Raw genomic sequence first — 22625 nt, forward strand, 5'->3', positions numbered from 1 at the left:
AATTTGAAGACTACTTTATCTAACTTAAAAAAAACTACAGTTGCAATGTCTCTATAAAAAAATAAGAAAAACATCGTGTGTGGGAATCCTCTATTAAAAAACCCACAGACTATCAAACTCACTTTTAAATCCAGAGAGCTTAATAGACAACAAATATGTTTTTTTCATCCTCCGGTGTTGTAAACTGCGTGTATTGTGTTTCAAAATGTCTGACACGCCCAATTTGACGCGCGGTTGTATCAACAAAACTATTGTTGTTATAATCTGTTAGATAAATAACGTTTTATGGGCTAACTAAAATATGTTACTGTTTTTTTATTGGGCTTTAAGTAACGTCAGTGGCGCGGTCGATAGTATATGCTTCTGTCGTGCGAGAAGTCTCGGGTTAGAAGACACTCGGGTCAGGCCAAAAAGTTTTTTCTGAGATTTTCTGTTAAGAATTTCTTAGAATTCGCCCGGAGTAAGGAAGTTGAGGTTATAGATCTCCGTGCCTCAGAGAGCACGTAAAGCCGTCGGTCCTGCGACTGACCTCTCACTGGTCGTGTGTACCGTCCCACCGGACTATGAGAGTGAAGGAATAGAGAGTGTACCTGTGTATTGTGCACACACTTGGACACTATAAACAAAGTCCTGCGCAGAAAGCCAGTTTCAATGAGACTGACCGCCGTAGCCGGATATCGGCTAGGACATTATTATTATAAAGTGAGCACTATCTATACTGCGAAGTATGTTTTAGGTTCAAAATATTATAATTATAAATTTATTTAATTAAAAAAGACTACTCCCGTACTAAGAATTGCTCTTGCGTCGCGGGGATTTTTATAAACATACAACGGACACAAAGTACAACCAGACCCGAAACAATTATTTGTGGACCGCACAAATAATTGTCCCGTGTGGGATTCAACCCACAACCTCCTGACGCAATAGTAGCGACGTGGCGACCTAAACCACTGCGCCACAGATGCTTTAGATCTTTGATATTACATATAGTTGTTAAGTCAAATCAAAAGCCTTATGACTTGAACAACTTTGACACTAGGTTGACCACTAACCAACGATAATAACAATAAAAAATATCACACCTGAATTAATCCGGTTACCTTTTAACACTATTTAATATTCTAACAACAAAATGCCAAAATTATGATAAGGGTTTCACAAAAAAATTTCAATCTATAAAATAATTTCGATTATTAGTTCAAATACCAATAAAATGATGTATAATACAATTGGCATACAATAGTTTTTTTTATAACTGGCCATTCTTTGAGATTACGTTTGCCATTTGTTGATAAAAAAAAATTGGCTTCACAAGTGAGCATTGTAGGCGGGAAAAAATGGTCCTTAATTTGTAAGATTTCAATTTTTTTTTAGTTATTTTATTGGCTTAATGATTATTACTTCATACACAGTATTGCTCGCAATTTTGTCGTGTGAAAACAATTTTGGATATATCGGTGTGTTTAATCCAGGTAACAAAATAATAATATGTGCTTAATTTTAAGTTGGTGTTTTATTTTTGGATAAACTTAATGTCTAACCGATAATCATTAACGGCATGAATGCCGTATGACGCCTGTCTACAGCGTCACAGTGGCAGAAATGGCCTATTAATTAGTTCCATTTGATAACACGAGGCCAGTTTTACAGTCCAGGAATAAGTGTCAGATAACATATTTGCTAGATAACGTGATAGCAAATATATTTGATTGTTATCCAGACTTTTTGTTATAATCTTCTATTTTTGTTTCAGTGCGACCGGCGCAAGCGCATACACAAGTGTTCCCGTTGCCTGGAGGATTCCCATGGGCACATAGTTCAAGAGGTGAGATTTCCATATTATACATACATTATATTATCAAGTGTATCAATAAATATTGAATTCGGGTTGTTTCCGTAGACATTTCTCTACGCCGTAGACGCTCTACGTGAAGTGCTACAAGTCTTTAGTCTGTGACGCATCGCAATGTACATGTAGATTTAATTTGTTTTATTACCACCTATTATATGGGATTGCATTGTTAATGTCGAAACTTGGTTGTATTTCATACTCTGCTACACTTTCGAGCACAACGAGCGAAGTCTTAAAAAAATACACCACCAATAACTTTATCCTTTACAAATCATAAAATGTAATATTTTTTTCAAATATATTTTTGTTCGTAGGTAAGCCCCGTCGCGGCATGATGCGGCGGGCAGTATTCTCAGACCTGCAACGCAAAGGCTTAGAGAAGCGGTTCCAAGTTCAGAAGTACATCAGCAAACCTGACAGGAAGAAACTGGCTGAGAAACTTGGACTTAAAGACAGTCAGGTGAGAACATAATCATCATCGCTTAGCCTTTCTTCCTAACTATGTTGGAGTCGGCTTCCAGTCTCACCGGATGTGGCTGAATACCAGTGTTTTATATGGAGCGACTGTCTATCTGACCTTCACAACACAGTTACCTGGGTTATAACACGATACCCTTCGGTAAGACTGGTTGTCAGACTTTCAAGCTTCTGACTACTGTTAACGACTGTCAAAGATCTTTGAAATTGACAGCTGGTAAGAACATAATATTTACTACTGATATATGTATATCTTTAATGTTAGTTCGGTTACGTGTTTTTAAGTAGAAATCAAAATAAATATACTGCATTTTTTATTTAAATTAGCCGATAAAAACGATCTATGGGTTATGCAACCCTTGACGCGGTCATTCAATGGATGGGTGTTTTGCTACCTTTATATAAATTGTAAAACTGACCCTGTAATTAGCATAAAAAACTTCGTTTCAACACCTCTAAATAAACATCGTTAAGCTTAAGAATTGTCAGTATTGTTCCATTAGTGAAACTGTTATCTATCAGTTGAGTTAATTGACACTAATCCATAACCCTCAAATCTCTAACTCTTAAATAAACAAAACAAACACTATTATTTCGAAACCATTATAAATCTATAGCAAAAGGCATCTCCCATCAAGGAGTTGGTTTCCAACAATTTTCCCGCACCCCCTAGGGGAGTCAACATAGGGTGTTACAAAAAATATCTACCCCTAAGCGTTAGGGGGCTGTCATACGCAGCCGTTCGCCCGCCCCGCCCTCCAGGAAATGTTTAAAACAATTACCGAACGATATTTGAATTTTAGCATTGAGACTTTTTGGTCGGCTGTATGGCTGCCAGTGCCTTTTTGGCTGTTAAACGAGTACTATTTTTGGCGCGAAATTTTGACGTTTCGGTTTTTTTTCTAAGTGACGTTTGGATTTTTTTTTGTTTTGGGTTGATAGTTTGAGATGTTTTTTTTTGACATATTCTTATTATAAGCTTAAACCAAAGTATCTTCTCGGAATTTCAATCATGTTTAATGTAAAAAGACGTATTAAGCTATATTTCTTATTAAAGTTATTCTATTTACAATCTATAAAATAAGTTCTGAAATATAAATATTAAACGTAGAATAAAACCAAAATGTTTCTTCAAAAACAAACAAAAAAGAAAATCCATATTACAAATCCATAAACAACAGACCGAGCATCGTCAATAAAAAACATTTTTATAGAGTTTCCGCAGCTCCAACAAAACCGGTATTTACCGGAAAATTGCGGAGGTAATCGGTTTTCACCCTCGTAGCGGTATTTTGTTTCGATTTGATAACGAGAAATCTGTTGCAGATATTCCGTGAGGTCTTATTGTGGCAGACATTTGTAATATTATGTTATTTATAATGGTTTATTGAAATACAAAGAGTTTGTATTAGTTTTGCTTTTAGAAGTTGTGATTGTGTGTTTAGAATTTCAATAGGATCAAAGCTTCATAAAACTGTACGTTTTTATACTGAGTTTCTTTTTGACAATGAGAATATTATTGATGTTTAATATTCGATTACTGTTTAGACATTCACAAACTTGTATCTGCATCTTCACTTGTGTTAAAAGAATTTAATAAGCTGTCTTAGTAACAAACTTGGTGTAAGCTCTATCTATACTAATCTATACTAATATTATAAAGCTGAAGAGTTTGTTTGTTTGTTTGTTTGTTTGTTTGAACGCGCTAATCTCAGGAACTACTGGTCCGATTTGAAAAATTCTTTCACTGTTAGATAGCCCATTTATCGAGGAAGGTTATAGGCTATATATCATCACGCTAAGACCAATAGGAGCAGAGTACGGATAAAAAATGTTACAAAAACGGGGAAAATAATGACCCATTGTCTCTTATGTGACGCAAGCGAAGTTGCGCGGGTCAGCTAGTTAGTTATACAGGGTTTGTCTCTTTCAATCAATTTTGTAACTGTATATGACTTAACAAATACAAAATACTGTGTAATCAGTTAGACATCAAGTCTCGCTCGTATTTTTTTTATATACACCTTAAACAATAACCAATAGTAATCAAAAAACCGAAAATATCCAAACCAAAACAAACCAATTAACTAACACTACAAAAACCGTACTTATTTAAAAATGAACCGTAATTCCGTTTCACCCTCAGATTAATTCTAAAGGGGAGAGATAATCGCTGGCGTTTATCGAATTACGGAGATGAAGAGGGATGCTGTGGATACAGTTGTGGGCAAAGATATGCGTTTATTCACGACAATTAGGTTTTTAAATGTATTAGTATGAAAATATCAATGCAATAGGAGTGTGCTTGTATCTGGGAGGTTATGGGCATAGTGATCATTTATACAGTATTTTTTACGTTAGTATTTATGTAGATATATTGATAACCTTTTAACTGTCGCTCTCCATGTTTACTATCTGAATGAACGTTTTCTTTGCCACACCCATTTATCTTAGATTGTTTAACATTTCGACGCAAGTTACACTAGCCGTGGTCGTAAATGACTGATATATTGAGTTGAAAAGTCAAAATGTCGTTACAGCAGAACACTTCTAATAGAAATAACAGTGTAATTAGTTACCCTCCTCAACGTAAACGCGTTTTGCCAAAGTAATATTTTGTTGGATGTGTAAAAGTACGAGCGATTGTTTGTTTTGATATCTGACTTTTTGTCCCTCTAGAATAATCCCTACTAATGACTGAAAATACATTGTTTTTAAGATTATTTTAATGGCTACCAACCGAAGCGATAGTTCATATTTTATTGATCAAATTAGAGTGAGTACCAATAGAAGTGATTATAATATTTTACAGAATTAACAAGGGGTTGAAAGCATACCAGTGTAAACATATTTATGCTTGTAACTATACCTTGTTACGTGTGTTCAGTGTAGGTATCTGTTCTGTGGTTTTGTTTAATTGCACACTTGGGGTCTTTAGTTAAACCGTATGTTTACGGTTTTATCGATATTTACCGTTACGTGTAAGAGTTGAATGTAATACTCACAAATAGTAAAAAAGTAAGAGTGTTTGATTTCAATATCTTGACGGATAAATAGCTCAAACGATTTATATGAAATAAATCAGGGCGATATTTTATAACCCAGTCAAAACATCGTAATAATTTCTTTGTTATGTAGTTGTTGAGGTCTTATTGATTTTGTAAGTTCTTAGGCGAAGTGTCTGTCTCAAATGTAAAGTCATAGTTAATTGAATTTAACACCCACTAGCTTAATATCACAAAGAAAAACCGTAACTTTACGAAAAAACGGTATTTGATTATTAAATAAATATCAAATAACGTTTTTTCCAACCTTTCAAAATCAGAGCTAAAACAATCTATTTCAGTATTATATTACAAAAATATTTTCTACGTAATCGTTTCTACAATATAAAAAGGATTGAAGTTATTAAAATATATAGCCTGAAGACATCCAACCATCTTGAGACAAAAAAAAGCGAAACAGCAATACATAAAACCCGCAAGTGGGAGCGAGATGGCGATAATTCCGTACGACGTCTTAAACTCGGCTTCTATTGGTCCATTTGTATCGAATAAAAGTGTAGAAAGCAACGCTATTGGTCGGCTGTGTATTTTTTTTTTCGTTCGGATATTCGTACGGGAGCCTTTTTTTACGATATTCTGAATTTTATTACACACTTATAACCAGATATTGTGGTGTTTTCGAATCGTTTCGTTCATTTCTTGTATTTACTATAAAAATGTATGGAAGTGATATTGTTAGATATTATTCGGTTGTTTATTGTTTTTCATAATGTTTTTTGGGTACCGTGTTGCTGTGGTAATAGAATAAGGGTTTGCTAAGACTTTATAGAAGGCCTTAATAGATGTTGGTCTTTTTGACCCATCTAATATTTAGTTCTTCGTTTGATAGTACTTAAAAATAAAATAAATAAGAAGAATACCCATTAATGCCCCACTGCTGGGTAAGAACTCCTCCCGTAATGAGGAAGGGGTTAGGCCTTGAGTCCACCACGCTGGCCAAGCGCGGGTTGGGGACCTTGCATGCCTTCAAGAACAGTTCTTATGTTCTCTTGGGCTTGCAAGGTTGCATCATGATGTTTTCCTTCACCATTGGAACAAGTGATAATTATTTCTAATACACACATAGCTTGGAAAAGTCATTGGTGTGTTGTCTCGGGTTCGAACCGTCGACCACTTGCGTGGGACCAACCTATACCACTCAGCTATCACTAAGATCTATTAGTCGTTAACAGTAGTCAGAAGCTTGAAAGTTCGGAACTCAGTCGCTCCATGTAAAATACTAGTCTTCAGCTGCACCTGGTAAGACTGGAAGCCGATCTCAACATACTCTAAGTTGAAAGAAAGTCTAGGCTGAATGAAGGACCTACCTATTTAATCACCATTTCAACCCACTGTTGAGTATAGGCCTAACCTGATTGAACTATTAACAAATCACAACCAATATCCGAAACCCTACACTAAATATATCCGAACAGATTTACGTATAAAGCTGTATATCCGCCAAATGTCTTCATGTTCACAAAAACCCTCTGTTGGATGTCATTAAATAAATTTCAACTCCCTTCCTCATAGAGTGATGGGGCGAGTAGACGTCGCGGGTAAATTTTAAGTACAAAATTTGATGATTTTGGTCACTGTTTTAATCTAGTATTCGATTCCGTACTGAAATTATTTGTTTCTAAATGATTTTATTAAAAAATGTTGTGAAAAAATGAATTATAAGCATTGTAATTTACGTGTTTGCTAATTCATAAAAGTGATATGAAAAAATAAGACAAGAATAACTTTACAAGAATTTATTTTTCTGGGCGTCGTAGAATTCGTTGTGACATGTCGTAAGTTAATTTCAATAAATAGGTTTATAACACATTATTATACAACCAGAACTTTGATAATAACCAGGCATCATTTTAACTTCTAAACTAAACTTGAGAAAAAATACGTTTGCACAGCTAAATTATTAAACTAATAAAGAGAAAGTTTTACAGATAAATCCAACATATCTTCAGAAAGTATCATTTTATTCACATTTTCTATCGTTACCAAATTCTAGTCAATATACATAAGCCACAATCTCTCCTTCTTTCAAACAAATTTACACGTAACTGACGTCAAAAATTACTACCAAATTATTAATTCACATTTGCTTTTACGGCCAAAATATCTAGTCAATAAGATACATTATCGCCTCTTATTTCAAACAAAGTCTATACGTTTAATGTATAATAGAATACGGGAATTAACGCGAAAACGCATTTTACCTTAAAATAACTGCGCGGAAACGTTAGGCATTTTAAGGTTAAATGCGTGTTCGCGTTAATTCCCGTATTCTATTATACATTAAACATGCAACGCGAGACTTTAAAAGTTATGAAAGTCTATACGTAACTAAACACAAAAACTAACTTTATCACCATATTTCACCAACAAGAACTCAAAACATCACACCACAATCTACAAAAATAAACAAATACTCTACGAACCAAGTCTATACGTAAACAGCTTACATCCAACAATTATTTAACGTCAAACACAAACATCGGATACGGGGCAGTGAGCGAGCGCCTTTATGACTGCGTTCGGATACTATCGGGTGGGTGACTACCTTTATCCTAATATTATAAATGCGAAAGTTTGTAAGTATGGTTAGATGTTTGTTAGTTTTTTTATGAAAAACTACTGGGCGGATTTTGTTAAAATTTGGTATACATTTAGTTTTTAACCTGGATTAAGACATAGGATACTTTTAACTCTGGGATTTTTTTTCACCTACAAGTCGTTACCTATGTTTAATTCCGAGTCTGTGTCCGCCAAAATTTATTCGAAATCAGGTCAGAAATTCAATTGTAAAAACGATATAGGTAAACGGACTCCCGCACGTATAATGTTAGTAAGGTCGAAAGTGTAAGTCTATGAAAGCGTAATAATATAAGCTTCTTACAATCACCCACAATAACTATTTTTATCAAAATCTACTTCAGCAAAAACGCTGGTAAAAGTAAATTAACCATAATTTTATCTTTATAAAACAATGATTATCTTTAACACAAATCGGCTGACTAAACTCGACTAAAGTAAATCGACTAAGCGGATATCTTATCCCATCTCTACTCCCATTGTGTTGAATTAATTAATTGTCTATTACAATAGCTTTTGATGTCTCTTATCTATGGTTTGTACTAAAAACGGAATTTAATTAAGTTATAATGTGTTTCATGTTTTAAGAGTATATTGATTGAAAAATATATGTTAATTATGCTAATTATAAATGCGAAAGTTGAGGATGTATGTTTGTTACTCTTTCACGCAAAAACTACTGAAGAGATTTTGATGAAATTTGGTACACTGATAGTTTATAAGCTGGATTAACGGTTAGGGTATTCAGAAACCTATAAATATTTTCACGCAGGCGAAGTTGCGGAAAAAGATTCTTATTTTCAGTTAATACTTCGGTGTTACATGGCTATATTTTGGTATATTAGCAGCTTACAGGTCTATAGGTATGTGTCTTGTAGCGGAAAATACCTATTTCATTTTCGGTGAAATTTCATCCAAATCAATTCAGCAGTTGCCAGAAAGTAAAGTTTCTTTACGTGAAATACAACTATACTTATTTATCTTATTAACATAGATTGTGTGGACTTTTGGCTTAAATATAATTCTTGGCATTTAAATACGCGTTTTAGAAATAAATTGAGTACAACCTGAAACACTGATACTGTTCGTATTTGTAATTTTTTGCAATAAAGACTGATATAACAATGAAAAAGATATTTATATGTACTTATATTATAAAGCTGCAGAGATTGTTTGTTTGAACGCGCTAATCTCAGGAACTACAGGTCCGATTTGAAAAATTATTTCAGTGTTAGATAGCCCATTTATTGAGGAAGGCTGTAGGCTATATAACATCACGCTATGACCAATAGGAGCAGAGTACCAGTAAAAAATTTTACAAAAACGGGGAAAATTATTACCCATTCTCTCTTATGTGACGCAAGCGAAGTTGCGCGAGTCATTTAGTGGTCAATATACATAAAATATGTACGTTTGTGAGTAAACGGATGGAGTTATAAACATACATAAAATCAGGCCTTCTTCCTATAGGAGTAAGTAAAGACCAGAGAACGCAATGAAGTGATCGGCGTTAAATCAAGTTATCCTGTTTTAAATAAATTCATCTCCATTGAGGCCAGCTAGACCATTATATCGCCTAGGAACCTATAATAGCTATATACCCAATGAATCTGATTTTCATCTGCGGACCGTATATTTGAAATATTCATATTTCAAATGAATATTCAAACTGGCCGTGTTTACATTCACGGCGTTCCAATTTCAAATATTTGCATTTATTTATTTATGGATACGGGACCTTTTTGTTCGGACTTTTTGCGTGAGTTTTAAAAAATATATTCTTCGTCCTTTTCTCTCTTTAGTGTTTGTGTATATCTGTCTCGCTTTTCGAATGTTTGTTTGAATTTTAATTGTTATTTAGCATAGCGATAGTGCTATTCTTTTCGCACTTTTTAAAAAGGGTATTTGCTGTCTCTTTTGTTCGCGCGGGAAGTTTTGGTGTTTGATTGACATATGTCATGTTTGTTTAAATTTATTTTGACTATTCAAATTAAGTATTTGAATATTGTAAACATGACCCTTCAATATTTACTTTAACTAATAGTTAAAGTAAATATTGAAGATTCTTTTATTGACAAAATAAATTATATATTATATTATTTGTAAGAATAATTTTAACTTGAGAACAAAAGCCGTAGGTACGCAATACGCAAAGACTGTCAGTGTGAAATCATAGGACAGATATTTGCGTAATCTAATAGGTAATACCTATTGAGTGTTGAATTTTAGTTTGAAAGGGCTTACAAAACTGGAAATAAAAGAGTTAGAAATAAGAGGTCTAAAAAAATAACTATTTTTAATTTAAAGTTTCAATCATAACAATATTTAAAACAGCACAAATACTAATATTTCACATAAAAGATCATCTTAAAAAATTTTTTTGTCAATTTATAATTTTTATCTTTCCATTTCTTAACAATATAATTAGATACATAACAAATGACTAACTTCAACGCGCACGTAAGAACTCTTAAAACTCGAAATTACTTAAAACTTCCCCTTACAGAGGGTAACTCTGCCTACCCCCTTACAAGACACCTATTAAATACAGCTGATACACAATTTATTAATTATTTTATAACATTATGCAATTTTATTACTTTTTCTATTCTTCTTCTTCTTATCGTATGGTTAGTGGTCAACCTACTGTCAAAGTTGTTCAAGCCGCCAAAAGCCTTTGACACGGCTTAACGACTGTTAATGCGACTATAATGCGAAAAGACTTTTCCCCCACCTAATACATAATATCACGCCTTTCTGCATACAAGGCTTTCTACTAAGTGGTTGTACTATAGCAGTTTAGAAAAATCTAGCTAGTAGCTACTAATGTCTATTTTTCTCTAATAAACCATACAAAAGGGGGGATTCCTCCCCCTATTTTATGTCAAAATCACGCGCGCGGAGACATCTTAATTCGGTATAAATTGTAATAAAAGTGAATATGTCAAAAAGTAATTAATACTTAGCCGGGCGAACCCCTGTCTCTTGATAGTGATGGGACACATATCGGTAACTTACGGTTATCGATATTTATTCGTGTTAGTTATCTGTCCCACCGGACTATGAGAGTTACGTAATGTACCTGTGTATTGTGCACAGACTTGGACACTATAAACAAAGGCAACTGTTGATTAGTTTCTATGAAACTAGGCAGATTTTGGCTATCAGGAAATTATTATCCATATCATTTGGCAATTTTAAAGGTTTAGGTTAATCTGTGAATCAATTCTTAATTGCATCAATACTCAAAGCGATAGAGTATATGGTATCGAAATGGATTCGCGAATTAGACATTTGTTTTGGAATGAGGATATTCTTAATAATAGGCCAAAGATTGATGATGTTTAAGCAAAATTTTGTAGGCTCAATTATTACGAATTTCGGCCTTGAAGATTAATTAGTTAAAATTAAACTTCAGTCACAATTACAAAATATCAGACTTTCATATAACCTGAATACAAAGTTTTCAAATAGTGCTATTTAAAAACCGTATTTAAAACAAAAAATAACCGTAAACTATCGACAAACACCCCATCACTATCCACAAAAGGGCCGGCGTCATCTGCCAGAGGCATATTGTCGCCTCCCTTCACGCCGTCGCCACCGCGAGGCAAGCAGGGAGGGTCCGATTAAGATTGGACCTTTACTTCACGCTACCCGGTTGAGGACCGAGTTTTGTGAGCGGAATAATCGTTTTAGACCTTATAATATAAGCTACGAATATATTGTAGTTGGTGTTTGTCTTGTGTGTTTTCAAGGGTAAACTGCTGAACCGAGTTCGGTAAAATTTTGCGTATTCATTTTTTAGTTAGTTCGAGTTGAAAATAAGCGCCTTTTATGGAAAAAATATGTTACGAAAGGCGAAAAACGTACCTTCCGAAGCACGGAGACGCTCAGCTCAAATTTCCAGCGGTCATGCTCGCGCTAGTGTTGCTTAACCCACCAATTATCTAATATTATGTATTAGGTCGGGGAAAAAGTCTTCTCGCGTTATAGTCTGTATGAACTTGTAATAAAATCTCTTGGGCTTCAAGAATCACAAATGAGTACACGGTTCATAAGGTTTCTTTCAGTGAGCTCGTGAGGTACCCAAATATCGAGCTTTTTTGTGTGGAGGAAGATTTTATTACAAGTTTATACATACTATTATGCGAAAAGGTTTTTTCCCCGACCTAATATATCTAATTTTACATATCTATTTTATATCAATATTTGCCTCACCCGGGAATCAGGAAGCAGTCCAATAAATTAACTGTCTATTAATAAACATTAATGATCTGTAACAAACGTCTTGTAAGCTACACGATTTCTATTACTAAGACAGTAAGTAATATACTAGCAAAATTATTTCATTTTATTTTAACTTAATAACTGAAATATAATAAAATTCTCAAATTATCCCATCAAGTAACATCTGCTCCATTAATAAACAGTTATTCAATAAAAGATTGTCAAGATTTTTAACGATTCAATATCGACAATGACATTTCGCGCCGAAAAAAAACTCACGCCATATTTAAAAGTTTGACAAATGATTCGAATTTTGAATCGAGCGCGTACATCGATCAATTTGATTGGCTATGGAACCAATCGGTGAGCCAATTTGTCAAAAAGAAATTTGTTTTTGCGAAAAAAATATGATACGATTTTTAACTAAACTTGCTTTTTTATTTTTACGGTGAATTTTTGGTAATTGTAGCTTTCCTTTCAGATATAATTGATAGTTTTGTAAAACAGCTGTTGGTTGTCTCACGGTTTAGTAAATGTAACAGTTTGCTAAATAAAGTATTGGGTTACTTTGCTTCTCTATTTTGTCTGACCGTTATTCTGTTTACCTACTGGCTACTGCCTTTGTAGCGAATTGGTGGTAAGTACGACCGCCGTATAGAGTTCTCGGGTTCATCAGCCAGGGTGGGGCAAAAAATAATTTCTGAGTTTTTAGATACAATTTTTCGTGATTGCTAGTATATTTTTTTTATAAAAAGATATCTCCCACACTTAAAATTGCTCTTGTGCTTCGGGTACTTTTACAAACATACAAACAACTGACACAAAGTACAACCAGACTCGGAACAACTATATGTGGATCGCACAAATAATTTTTCCGTATGGGAATCGAACCTATGACCTCCCGACGCAATGATAGCGGCGTGGCGACCTAAAATTTTTGAGGACACGAATTTCCGTGCCTCGAAGAGTATGTAAAGCCGTCGGACCTACTTCTTATATTATCGACCCACCGGACTATGAGAATGAAGGAATAGAGAGTGTACCTGTGTATTGTACATACACTTGGACACTATAAACAAAGTCCTGCACAGTTGGCCGGTTTCAATACAGATGATCATCTGAATATCGGCTAGGGAGCATTATTTGTTTTGAAATCTTCATATTGCAGTTTGTGCTATTGGAATCGTAGGAAGTGGCTTTCAAAATCAAATCATTCATTAATTTAAGTCAAATGTTTACACTTATGATAGTTGCTACAATGACTGAATCTATCATTAGCTCGGAAAGGATAGAGCCTTATGCGAAGAGCAAGCATATAAGTCTGACAACCAGTCTTACCGAAGGGTATCGTGTTATAGCCCAGGTAACTAGGTTGTGAAGGTCAGTTATTCAGTCGCTCCATGTAAAATACTGGTATTCAGCTGCATCCGGTGAGACTGGAGACTCCAACATAGTTGGAAGAAAGACTAGGCTGATTGATCGTAGATACACGTTGTTTTTGAGCCATTTTTTCCAAACTATGTTAGAGTCGGCTTGCAGTCTCACCGGATGCAGCTGAACACCAGTATATTACATGGAGCCACTGCCTATCTGACCTCCACAACCCAGTTACCTGGATTATAATATTATCGTAGAAACACAATTATGATCAATTCGTAATTTTATTTTTAATAGTATTTTATACCGTAACCGCAGTTTCAACTCAGACCGCCATTTGCAATACGACAATGAAATGAACATGTCATGATATAATATAAATTATGATGTATCATCGTAGCGTGGGCGGGTCATGGATGTACATAGATAATTAATTTATTAAACTACTATTGATTTGGCATTCACGTATTGTATCTTTGACGGTAACGTGTAAAAAAGTTTTTAGTCTATGATTACATGTGCTTGTCACATTGACAGTTAAATATAGCGGGAAAATTTTATGAAGATCTAGCTTCCGTCCGTTGGAAAAGATTTCCCGTGGTAAAAAGTATCCTATGTGTTAATCCAGGTTTAAAACTACCTGTGTATTCAATTTTATTAAAAACTGTTAAGTCGTTTCTTTGTCTCAGATTAACATACATCCTTACAAATTTTCGCATTTATAATTTTAATAGACTGATTGAAATAAGATCGCAAAAAAGTTTTTTTTGTAAAAGTATTATATTTTTTTTAGTATTACCTATCGATTTGTATTTCACGAACAATGCAAATACATATATTATAGAACATTTCATAACATTTATTGAATAACAGTATTTTCTAAAGACTACGACTAAACAACAACAGTTTTATAAACCCCGGAATGCGGTATTATAGGTCAAAACCTATAATAAAAGAAAAAAAAACACATTTTCAACAACAAAAACAATAAAAATATAACCTAAAAAAGCGCGCGCGCGGCAAAACGTCATTGTTTTTTTTTCTAAGCAAAGGAACACTCGCGTAGAGCCACGCCCTCAAACCATCAATAACGTGTGTTGTCAAATTCAGAAACCGTTCCGTTATACCGTAAAACTGTTAGAATTTCACCGAATATAATCTATACTAATATTATAAAGCTGAAGAGTTTGTTTGTTTGTTTGAACGCGCTAATCTCAGGAACTACTGGTCCGATTTGAAAAATTATTTCAGTGTTAGATAGCCCATTTATCGAGGAAGGTTATAGGCTATATATCATCACGCTACGGTCATTAGGAGCTGTGTAGCAACGAAAAATGTTACAAAAACGGGGAAAATTTATCTTAGGTGACGCAAGCGAAGTTGCGCGGGTCAGCTAGTAAAAGATATTATTCCGAACCGTAAATACGGTTTTTTTGTATTAATGAGAAATCGATTTGGGGAAATCGCTTTGTGATTATAATTTAGACGATTATTATCGACTTTTTGTTGCAAAAAATGTGCAATTGTTAGTTTTTTTTAGAAAGAATGATGGTTATTAATATTGTTTATGAGATTTTTACTTTATTTGCCCTTTTTTAACATCACGCTTTTTTACTGAAGGGATATACAGAGGTGGATTAACGCAGATCAATGTTAGAAACATGTGTTTTAAGTTACACACGTGAACAATATTTTAGTTAGGTACTTTATAGAACTATTTGGTATTTGATCTAATAATTTATATAAATAATGATTACGTTAGAATTGTAACTATTGTAAGGTCCTTAACGGTTAGTTGCCTCCATAACACTAATTATTGTAGAGATCGGATTAATTTCTTAAGAATTTCTTTGTTTTTACCGTACTTTTTTATATCTTTTAAAACACAACTCCAGCACTATGAATTGCTCTTGTGTCGCGGGGACTTTTACAAACATACAAACAACGGATACAAAGTACTTACCCGAAACAATTATTTGTGAATCGCACAAATAAAACCGTGTGAGAATTGAACTCACGACCTCCCGACGCATTGGTACCGGTGACATAAACCACTACACCACGGAGCATTACAACACAACTTTAAACCCATCCTAAAAACAAAAAAAAAAAAACTAACCTACAAAATTATCCACAGGTAAAAATCTGGTTTCAAAATCGCCGTATGAAATGGCGAAACTCTAAAGAACGGGAGCTCCTGGCATCAGGTGGCTCCAGGGAACAGACCCTGCCGAATAAGAACAACCCTCACCCAGACCTGTCTGATGCTGAAGCTGACAAGCCCAAGATGTCGCCTCTGTCGCCAATAAATGATGACCAGGGCGAAGATATGAAGAAGGTCTATGCTACCACTTCAGGGGAATTTAGAGGTATGTTTCTGAAAGCAGTTAAAAGCCCTTTTACACACACACTCTATCGCGCATGAAACCACAAACGCGTGAAAGAGCGCGCGTGTAAGGGGAAAGGAAAGAGCACGCGCCGCGCTCATCTGTCCGTGCCCGCGAAGAAATCGCGAGCGAAGCCGGCGCTGCTTTTTTCGTTAAGTCTGTTAAATAAATGATCTTATTATCCTACTAGCTAATGCCCGCGTGGTTGGTGACTTAGGTGAATTTTCATACAAACTTTCATGCCCTATTTATCTCCTTGGGTGAGAATTGAACAAAATTAAAATTAATTTTCGTACCAGCAGGATGTATAAATTGTCTTAGCATTTTGTTGGGAGTTCATTTGTGGGAGGGCTTAGAGACCTACCTCAGTAGGTAGTTAAAATTGAAATGTATGTCACCTAAATCACGTGGCGATGTGGCAACGTGACATTTTAATATTAACGGCTTGGTAGCCAGCTGCCATGGCGTCCTAGTGAGGCAGGGCTCTTATACCAATTGATTTTCCCTACTCTTTCCATTAAAATATATTTTTGTTTCTAGGTTATGAAGACAAGATGGCGGGCGCCGTGTTTTCCCGCGACATTTCGTACAACAACATGGACGACGACGAGTTTGATAGCGACGCGAGCGCCACTGACGAAGAAATCAATGTAACTTGACCTGTTTGATTGTAGACGTAATTGTATAAATAACTTTGTATTATATTTATATAGTGATTTTGAGGGAGTTTTCGGAAAATGGGTGTGGAAATCTATAAACTGAAAGATCACAACACACATTTTGAATTGTACATTTTTGTATAAAAATATCGATTGATTCTTGCTATATCAGTCTAGCCTTTCTTCAAAGCTATATTGGGGTCGGCTTCCAGTCTCACCGGATGCAGCTGGATACCAGTATTTTACATGGAGCGACTGTCTATCTGACCTCCACAACCCAGTTACCTGGGATATAACACGATACCTTTCGGTAAGACAGGTTGTCAGACTTTCAAGCTTCTGACTACTGTTAACGACTGTCAAAGATCTTCGAAAATGACAGCCGGAACCCACAATTTAACGTGCCTTCCGAAACACGGAGGAACTCGATATGTATAAGATGGCCACCCATCCACAGATCGACCTCGGCAAGCGTGGCTTAACCTCAGAGATCGATCCGCGCGGCTATTGTTAACTAAGCCACGAGCTCCTCAATTGATTCTTGCTATAAGACAATGATTTCAATAGTGTTTAAACTCATATGAAAAACGCTATTGAATAGATAAACTACCGCTAAATGTACTCAGAAATCGGGGGTTAGCCATTTTTACAACTATGTTGGAGGCGGCTCCCAGTCTCGCCGTTTAAAAATCTTTGGAAATGTGTGGTTTTGTGTGTTAGATGCGTGTTCACGTTAATTCTAGATATAAATATTTACAGACGTTTATTAGTAAGACAGTTCAAGTAATAATAGTCATGTTGTCATGCCCGGAGTGCCCTGACTCTTGCTCATACCAGGACCTTATGAGCTGTACAGAAAACGCCGTACACGTAGCGGAATACTGGGCTGGCAGTATATAGCAAGACAGAAAGTGTCATACACTATTTTCAGTATTAATACTATAATTTGTTTGCCATCGACACGCTAAGAAGAAGAAGTTAAAGTAATGAACATTTTTTAAACTGTCATCAAAACATATTTAATAGATTTCCCATTTTAAGATATATTTTCCAAAACTACCCTCAATAAAATCACTTATTATAAACGATAGACTAATTTGTAATAAGTATCAATATAACTTAGTAAGTTTAATATAATTTAGTCTAAAATTAACTAGTCTAGGTGCCAGTTATACCACTTATGGATGGTCTATCTAAGAGTTAAAATAACAGCAAATATTTATCTTATGGTTAGTGTTTAACCTAATGTCAAAGTTGTTGTTGCCACCCGAAAGCTTTAAGTTGCAGTCAAATCAGCTATTCTTTATGAAACGCCAAAACACATTTTAGTACAGAATATTTTCGTTGATACATAAATAAGTGCTTTAACAAATGTTTCAGTCTGTAATAATTACAATTTCAATATTATTTACGAAAAAAGCAAAATAGTCTGAGTATTTTAGATGAACCTTTAACGAGTACCAGTTTAATCATTTTTCGTTAACCCAGTCAACTATTCAATTGTATTTTTTATTCAGTACTTATCTATAATTGGTGCAACTGGCTGTTATATGAAATATTAGACTTACGCACATGGATTAAGACCGGTACTAAATTTTAATGATTACTTAATATGACACTCGGAAGCCATTTTTCTGCCTGAATTCAGAGCCCGATTGCATTGTTATAATTTTGTATATCATCATGAATAACCCATTACTGTCCCACTACTGGACAAGGGTCTCCTCCCTTAATGAGGTTATGCCTTCAGTCTAGCATGCTAGCCAAAAACTGTTCTAAAGAACTCTCAGGCATGCAAGGTTTCATCACGATGTTTTCCTTCACCGTTAGAACAAGTGATCATTATTTCTAATACACACTTCGAAAGGCCATTGGTGTGTTGCCTCGGGTATGAACCCTCGACCACTTGCATGGAAGGCGCAATTTAAACCACTCGGCTTTCAGTAAATTTACAAAACATTGATGAAATAATCCTGAGTCTACACTATGAATCTTTCATAATTTTCATTGGTCAAACCCGCAAATCAATTCAATAGTTTCTGAGTTTATCTCAAAAATACGAACGCTATAAAAAATACCGAATATGTATGCACCGAGCCTTACACTTTCTAACCACTGATTTTGAATATTTTCTATAAATATTAATTGCTTCATTGTTTGTTATAAAAGACAACCTCCCGCATTAAGAATTGCTCTTGTGTCGCGGGGACTTTTACAAGCATACAAACAACGGACACAAAGCACGACCAGACCAGAAACAATCATTTGTGGATCGCACAAATAACTGCTCCGTGTGGGTATCGAACCCACGTCCTCCCGACGCAATGGTATTGGCATGGCGACTTAAGCCACTGCGCCACGGAGGCAGTCATTAATGCATACATGACCATATGACAAAACTAAGTATCAATTTTGTCGTGTTTAAAAAATAAGCCTTCCCCGTTGCGAATTAATCAATATACTTATAGATATAAGAAATAATATGTAAATATTAAATAATTAAGTAAGTTTGTAAATGTGTCCTTTAAAAATTTGGTGCAAAAATTTTCTAAGTTCTGTATAAAGTCCGTCCTTACCCTGTTGTTTTCATTTCGGTATATTTATTTCAAATATTTTTTAAAGTGTATCTTCTAATAACACCTTTATCCTGTAATATTATAATGTAACGGGTTGTAAACGCGAATAGCCGCCTTTACACACACACTGTATCGCACGTTCTTAGGAGCGTACAGTATTACGCGCGGGAAAGCAGCGCGCTCTTCGAGAGCGATTTTCTTCGCGGACTTGACAGTAGAGGGCGTCGCGTGGTCTTTCCTTTCCCCTTACACGCGCGCTCTTTCACACGCGATTGTTTTTTCACGCGCGATAGAATGTGTGTGTAAAGGTGGTTATTGAAAATTAAAAGTGAGGATTTCATTATTTGTTTTCCCGACGTTCCGATCAAAGTCCAGTCAGCCCGTGACCACAGTCAACTTTAATTTAATATATAGTTTTTTCAGTGATAAGGTTGCATGTTCCCCATTCTAATTTATATAAAAAGATAATATGTAATGTCATGTAGTTTGCACCAAATAATGTAAATATATCAATATATTGTATTTATCGATCTCATTTAATTTAAGTATACTTCATTAATAAAACATTGTCAAGGAAACTTTATGTGGAAATAAAATTATGGAAAATTTAAATATGGCTTTCATTCAAATCTTTTTCAGGAACATGTTTAAAAACACTTGGTATTTTCGAGGTGGTCTACTCATCAGATAACTTTTAATTTAAAAGGCTTATTTGTTGTGAGGATCACTGGCCAGAAACATACAAACACTGACAAACAGACTTAAAAAATTGGTTAATATGGTGTAAATGGTCATCACAATCGTCAGTACAGTACTCATATATGTATAAACTGCCAGCATTTTATTATAATACAACAGCAGAAATTTAAATTTAAAAATATATAAAAACTCTAAAAAAGAAAAAGCCCAGAGATTTGTAAATAAAAATCATTTAAAAAAACAATATTTCATTAATGAGTGCGATGTTTTTTTAGAAAAGCACACATACCTTTATTATTAAAAAAACAAATTTTATAAAAAAGAAAACACTTCAATGAAACTTCAAATGCAACTAAGTCAAGTACAGTAAAATTGGTTGCATAACCTCAAATCCTCCATTACCCTGTCAAGCATAAACTTAGGGGTAGTAGGTAAGGGGTAGCAAAGGGTAAGTATGCAGATTGAACAAATTATACGCACAGTTGTGTGTGACACTGAGGCTTATTTTGAGATGGGGTGCGCGGACAATTAAATGTAGCTTGAAGCTAACTGGACAGATAAGACTATAGTTTATTTCAAGTGATTTTTTGGTGATAGATATCAATTTTTAAGGATAAATAAAGACGATTATTAAGTTCAGAAAACGTAGGAAATATTTTCAGGCAGGTAATTTTTTTATAGTAGTTATCATTGGACAACTCGCACACGGTCATTTGATTCCAAACTAAGCAGAGCTTGTACTATGGTAACCAAAGTGATAAACATACTTATAAACTTCTAAATACATACTTAAATAGATAAATTGACAACCAATCTCAGAATAGATACTAGTGCTCATCACACAAATATTTACCCAGTTGGGATTCGAACCCTCCACACAAGGCATTACGATTATCGCAGCGAAGTGACTATGTTAAATACTGCGCTAAACTTGCAGTTTATTAAATACTAGCTGACCCGCGCAACTTCGCTTGCGTCACATAAGAGAGAATGGGTCATATTTTCCACGTTTTTATACGTGTTTTGTTGTTTTACTCCGCTCCTAATGGCCGTAGCGTGATGTTATATAGCCTATAACCTTCCTCGATGAATGGACTATCTAACACTGAAAGAATTTTTCAAATCGGACCAGTAGTTCCTGAGATTAGCGCGTTCAAACAAACAAACAAACAAACTCTTCAGCTTTATAATATTAGTATAGATTCAGGAGATTACAAAGAATCTTCAGTGCTATTAATTTTATAATCACTCAGTTTGTTATATTATAGTAGATAAGTAGTTTATAGTTTCTACTGATATGTTATTATATCAGTAGAAATCAGTTTTAAAATACAGTAGTTTTCAAATTACTTCATCTTTACTAAATAGTCCTTAAAATATTTCTACATATTTCAAAACATCTCTCGCAAAAAAACGAAATCAACACCCAAACTTAAAACCACAGAGAAAAAAAGCCGTAAAAACAATCAATAGAGGTGTCCTGTCCCCACGGGGCGTGAACTAGAGGTGTGAAATATAAATAACGGTTCGGAACGGAACTGCACATGACATATGCCTCACACCTTTATATTTATAATCTGTACCGCCTACTGCGCTGTCCTGTGCCCGGTTGTGTATGTTTTTTTTTTCATAAATATTTTTTTTATTCCTTCTGCACTTTTTTATGTTATCTGTGAGAAAGAGCGGGAATTTATTTTGAAGATTTTTGTTTTTTGTTGTTATGAAAATTAAAGAATTTATTATGGTGTTTATATAGATTTTATTTACGCTTTCTAATGGTATGCTAATATAGATACCGTCTCTTTATCGCAATAGCAGCTAAGGTGGCTACTGAGCAGAGATTTCAACGTCTACGGACTAGACGACTTAATGTTATTAAATTATTACCAGGTAACTGTGTTGTGGAGGTCCGATAGGCAGTCGCTCCATGTAAAACACTGATATTCAGCTGCATCGGGTGAGACTGGAAGCCGACTCCAACATAGTTTGGAAGAAAAGGTCGGCTGATATAATGAACTTATAAGAATCTAGCTGACTCGCGCAACTTCGCTTGTCACATAAGAGAGAATGGGTCAAAATTTTCCTCGTTTTTGTAACATTTTTTATTGGTACTCTGCTCCTATTGGTCGTAGCGTGATGATATATAGCCTACTAGCTGACCCGCGCAACTTCGCTTGCGTCACATAAGAGAGAATGGGTCAGAATTTTCCATATTTTTGTAACACTCTTTACTGTTACCTACTCTGCTCCTATTGGTCGTAGCGTGATGATATAAAATATGCTTTTTTTTCACGAAAAATATTCTCAAAATTATTTATATCTCTTAATTTATCGAAGTCGCGCTAAGGCATATCCGCCATTAAAACAGTTGCCATGGCAACGGAATTTTGTTAATTTAATGTCATTATAATATTGAATATTCGCGACTTCGTTCGCAATCTGAATTTTCCCGGGAAATGCGTAATTTTCCCGAGGTAAAAAGTAGCCTATGTCCTTTCTCGGGTATCAAAATATTTCCATACCAAATTTCATGCAAATTGGTTCAGTAGTTTAGGCGTGATTAAGTAGCAGACAGACAGACAGACAGACAGAGTTACTTTCGCATTTATAATATTAGTATGGATAGCCTTCCTCGATAAATGCACTATCTAACACTAAAAGAACTTTTCAAACCGGACCAGTAGTTCCTGAGATAAGCGCGTTCAAACAAACAGACTCTTAAC

General features: G+C 34.9%; 1 protein-coding gene across 1 annotated transcript in view; it reads left to right on the plus strand.

Moving 5' to 3' along the window:
- Positions 1 to 19809, plus strand: part of Dbx (homeobox protein Dbx) — a 34579-nt gene extending 14770 nt beyond the window's left edge. Inside the window, exons 3-6 of the mRNA XM_076132677.1 lie at positions 1757 to 1828; positions 2170 to 2315; positions 15719 to 15950; positions 16509 to 19809. Coding sequence (XP_075988792.1) covers positions 1757 to 1828; positions 2170 to 2315; positions 15719 to 15950; positions 16509 to 16627 — 569 coding nt within the window. The 3' untranslated portion in view covers positions 16628 to 19809. The remainder of the gene's footprint in view (positions 1 to 1756; positions 1829 to 2169; positions 2316 to 15718; positions 15951 to 16508) is intronic.
- Positions 19810 to 22625: the final 2816 nt, after the last annotated feature.

Source organism: Anticarsia gemmatalis, chromosome 28 (genome assembly GCF_050436995.1).
Source record: "Anticarsia gemmatalis isolate Benzon Research Colony breed Stoneville strain chromosome 28, ilAntGemm2 primary, whole genome shotgun sequence".
NCBI lineage: Eukaryota > Metazoa > Arthropoda > Insecta > Lepidoptera > Erebidae > Anticarsia > Anticarsia gemmatalis.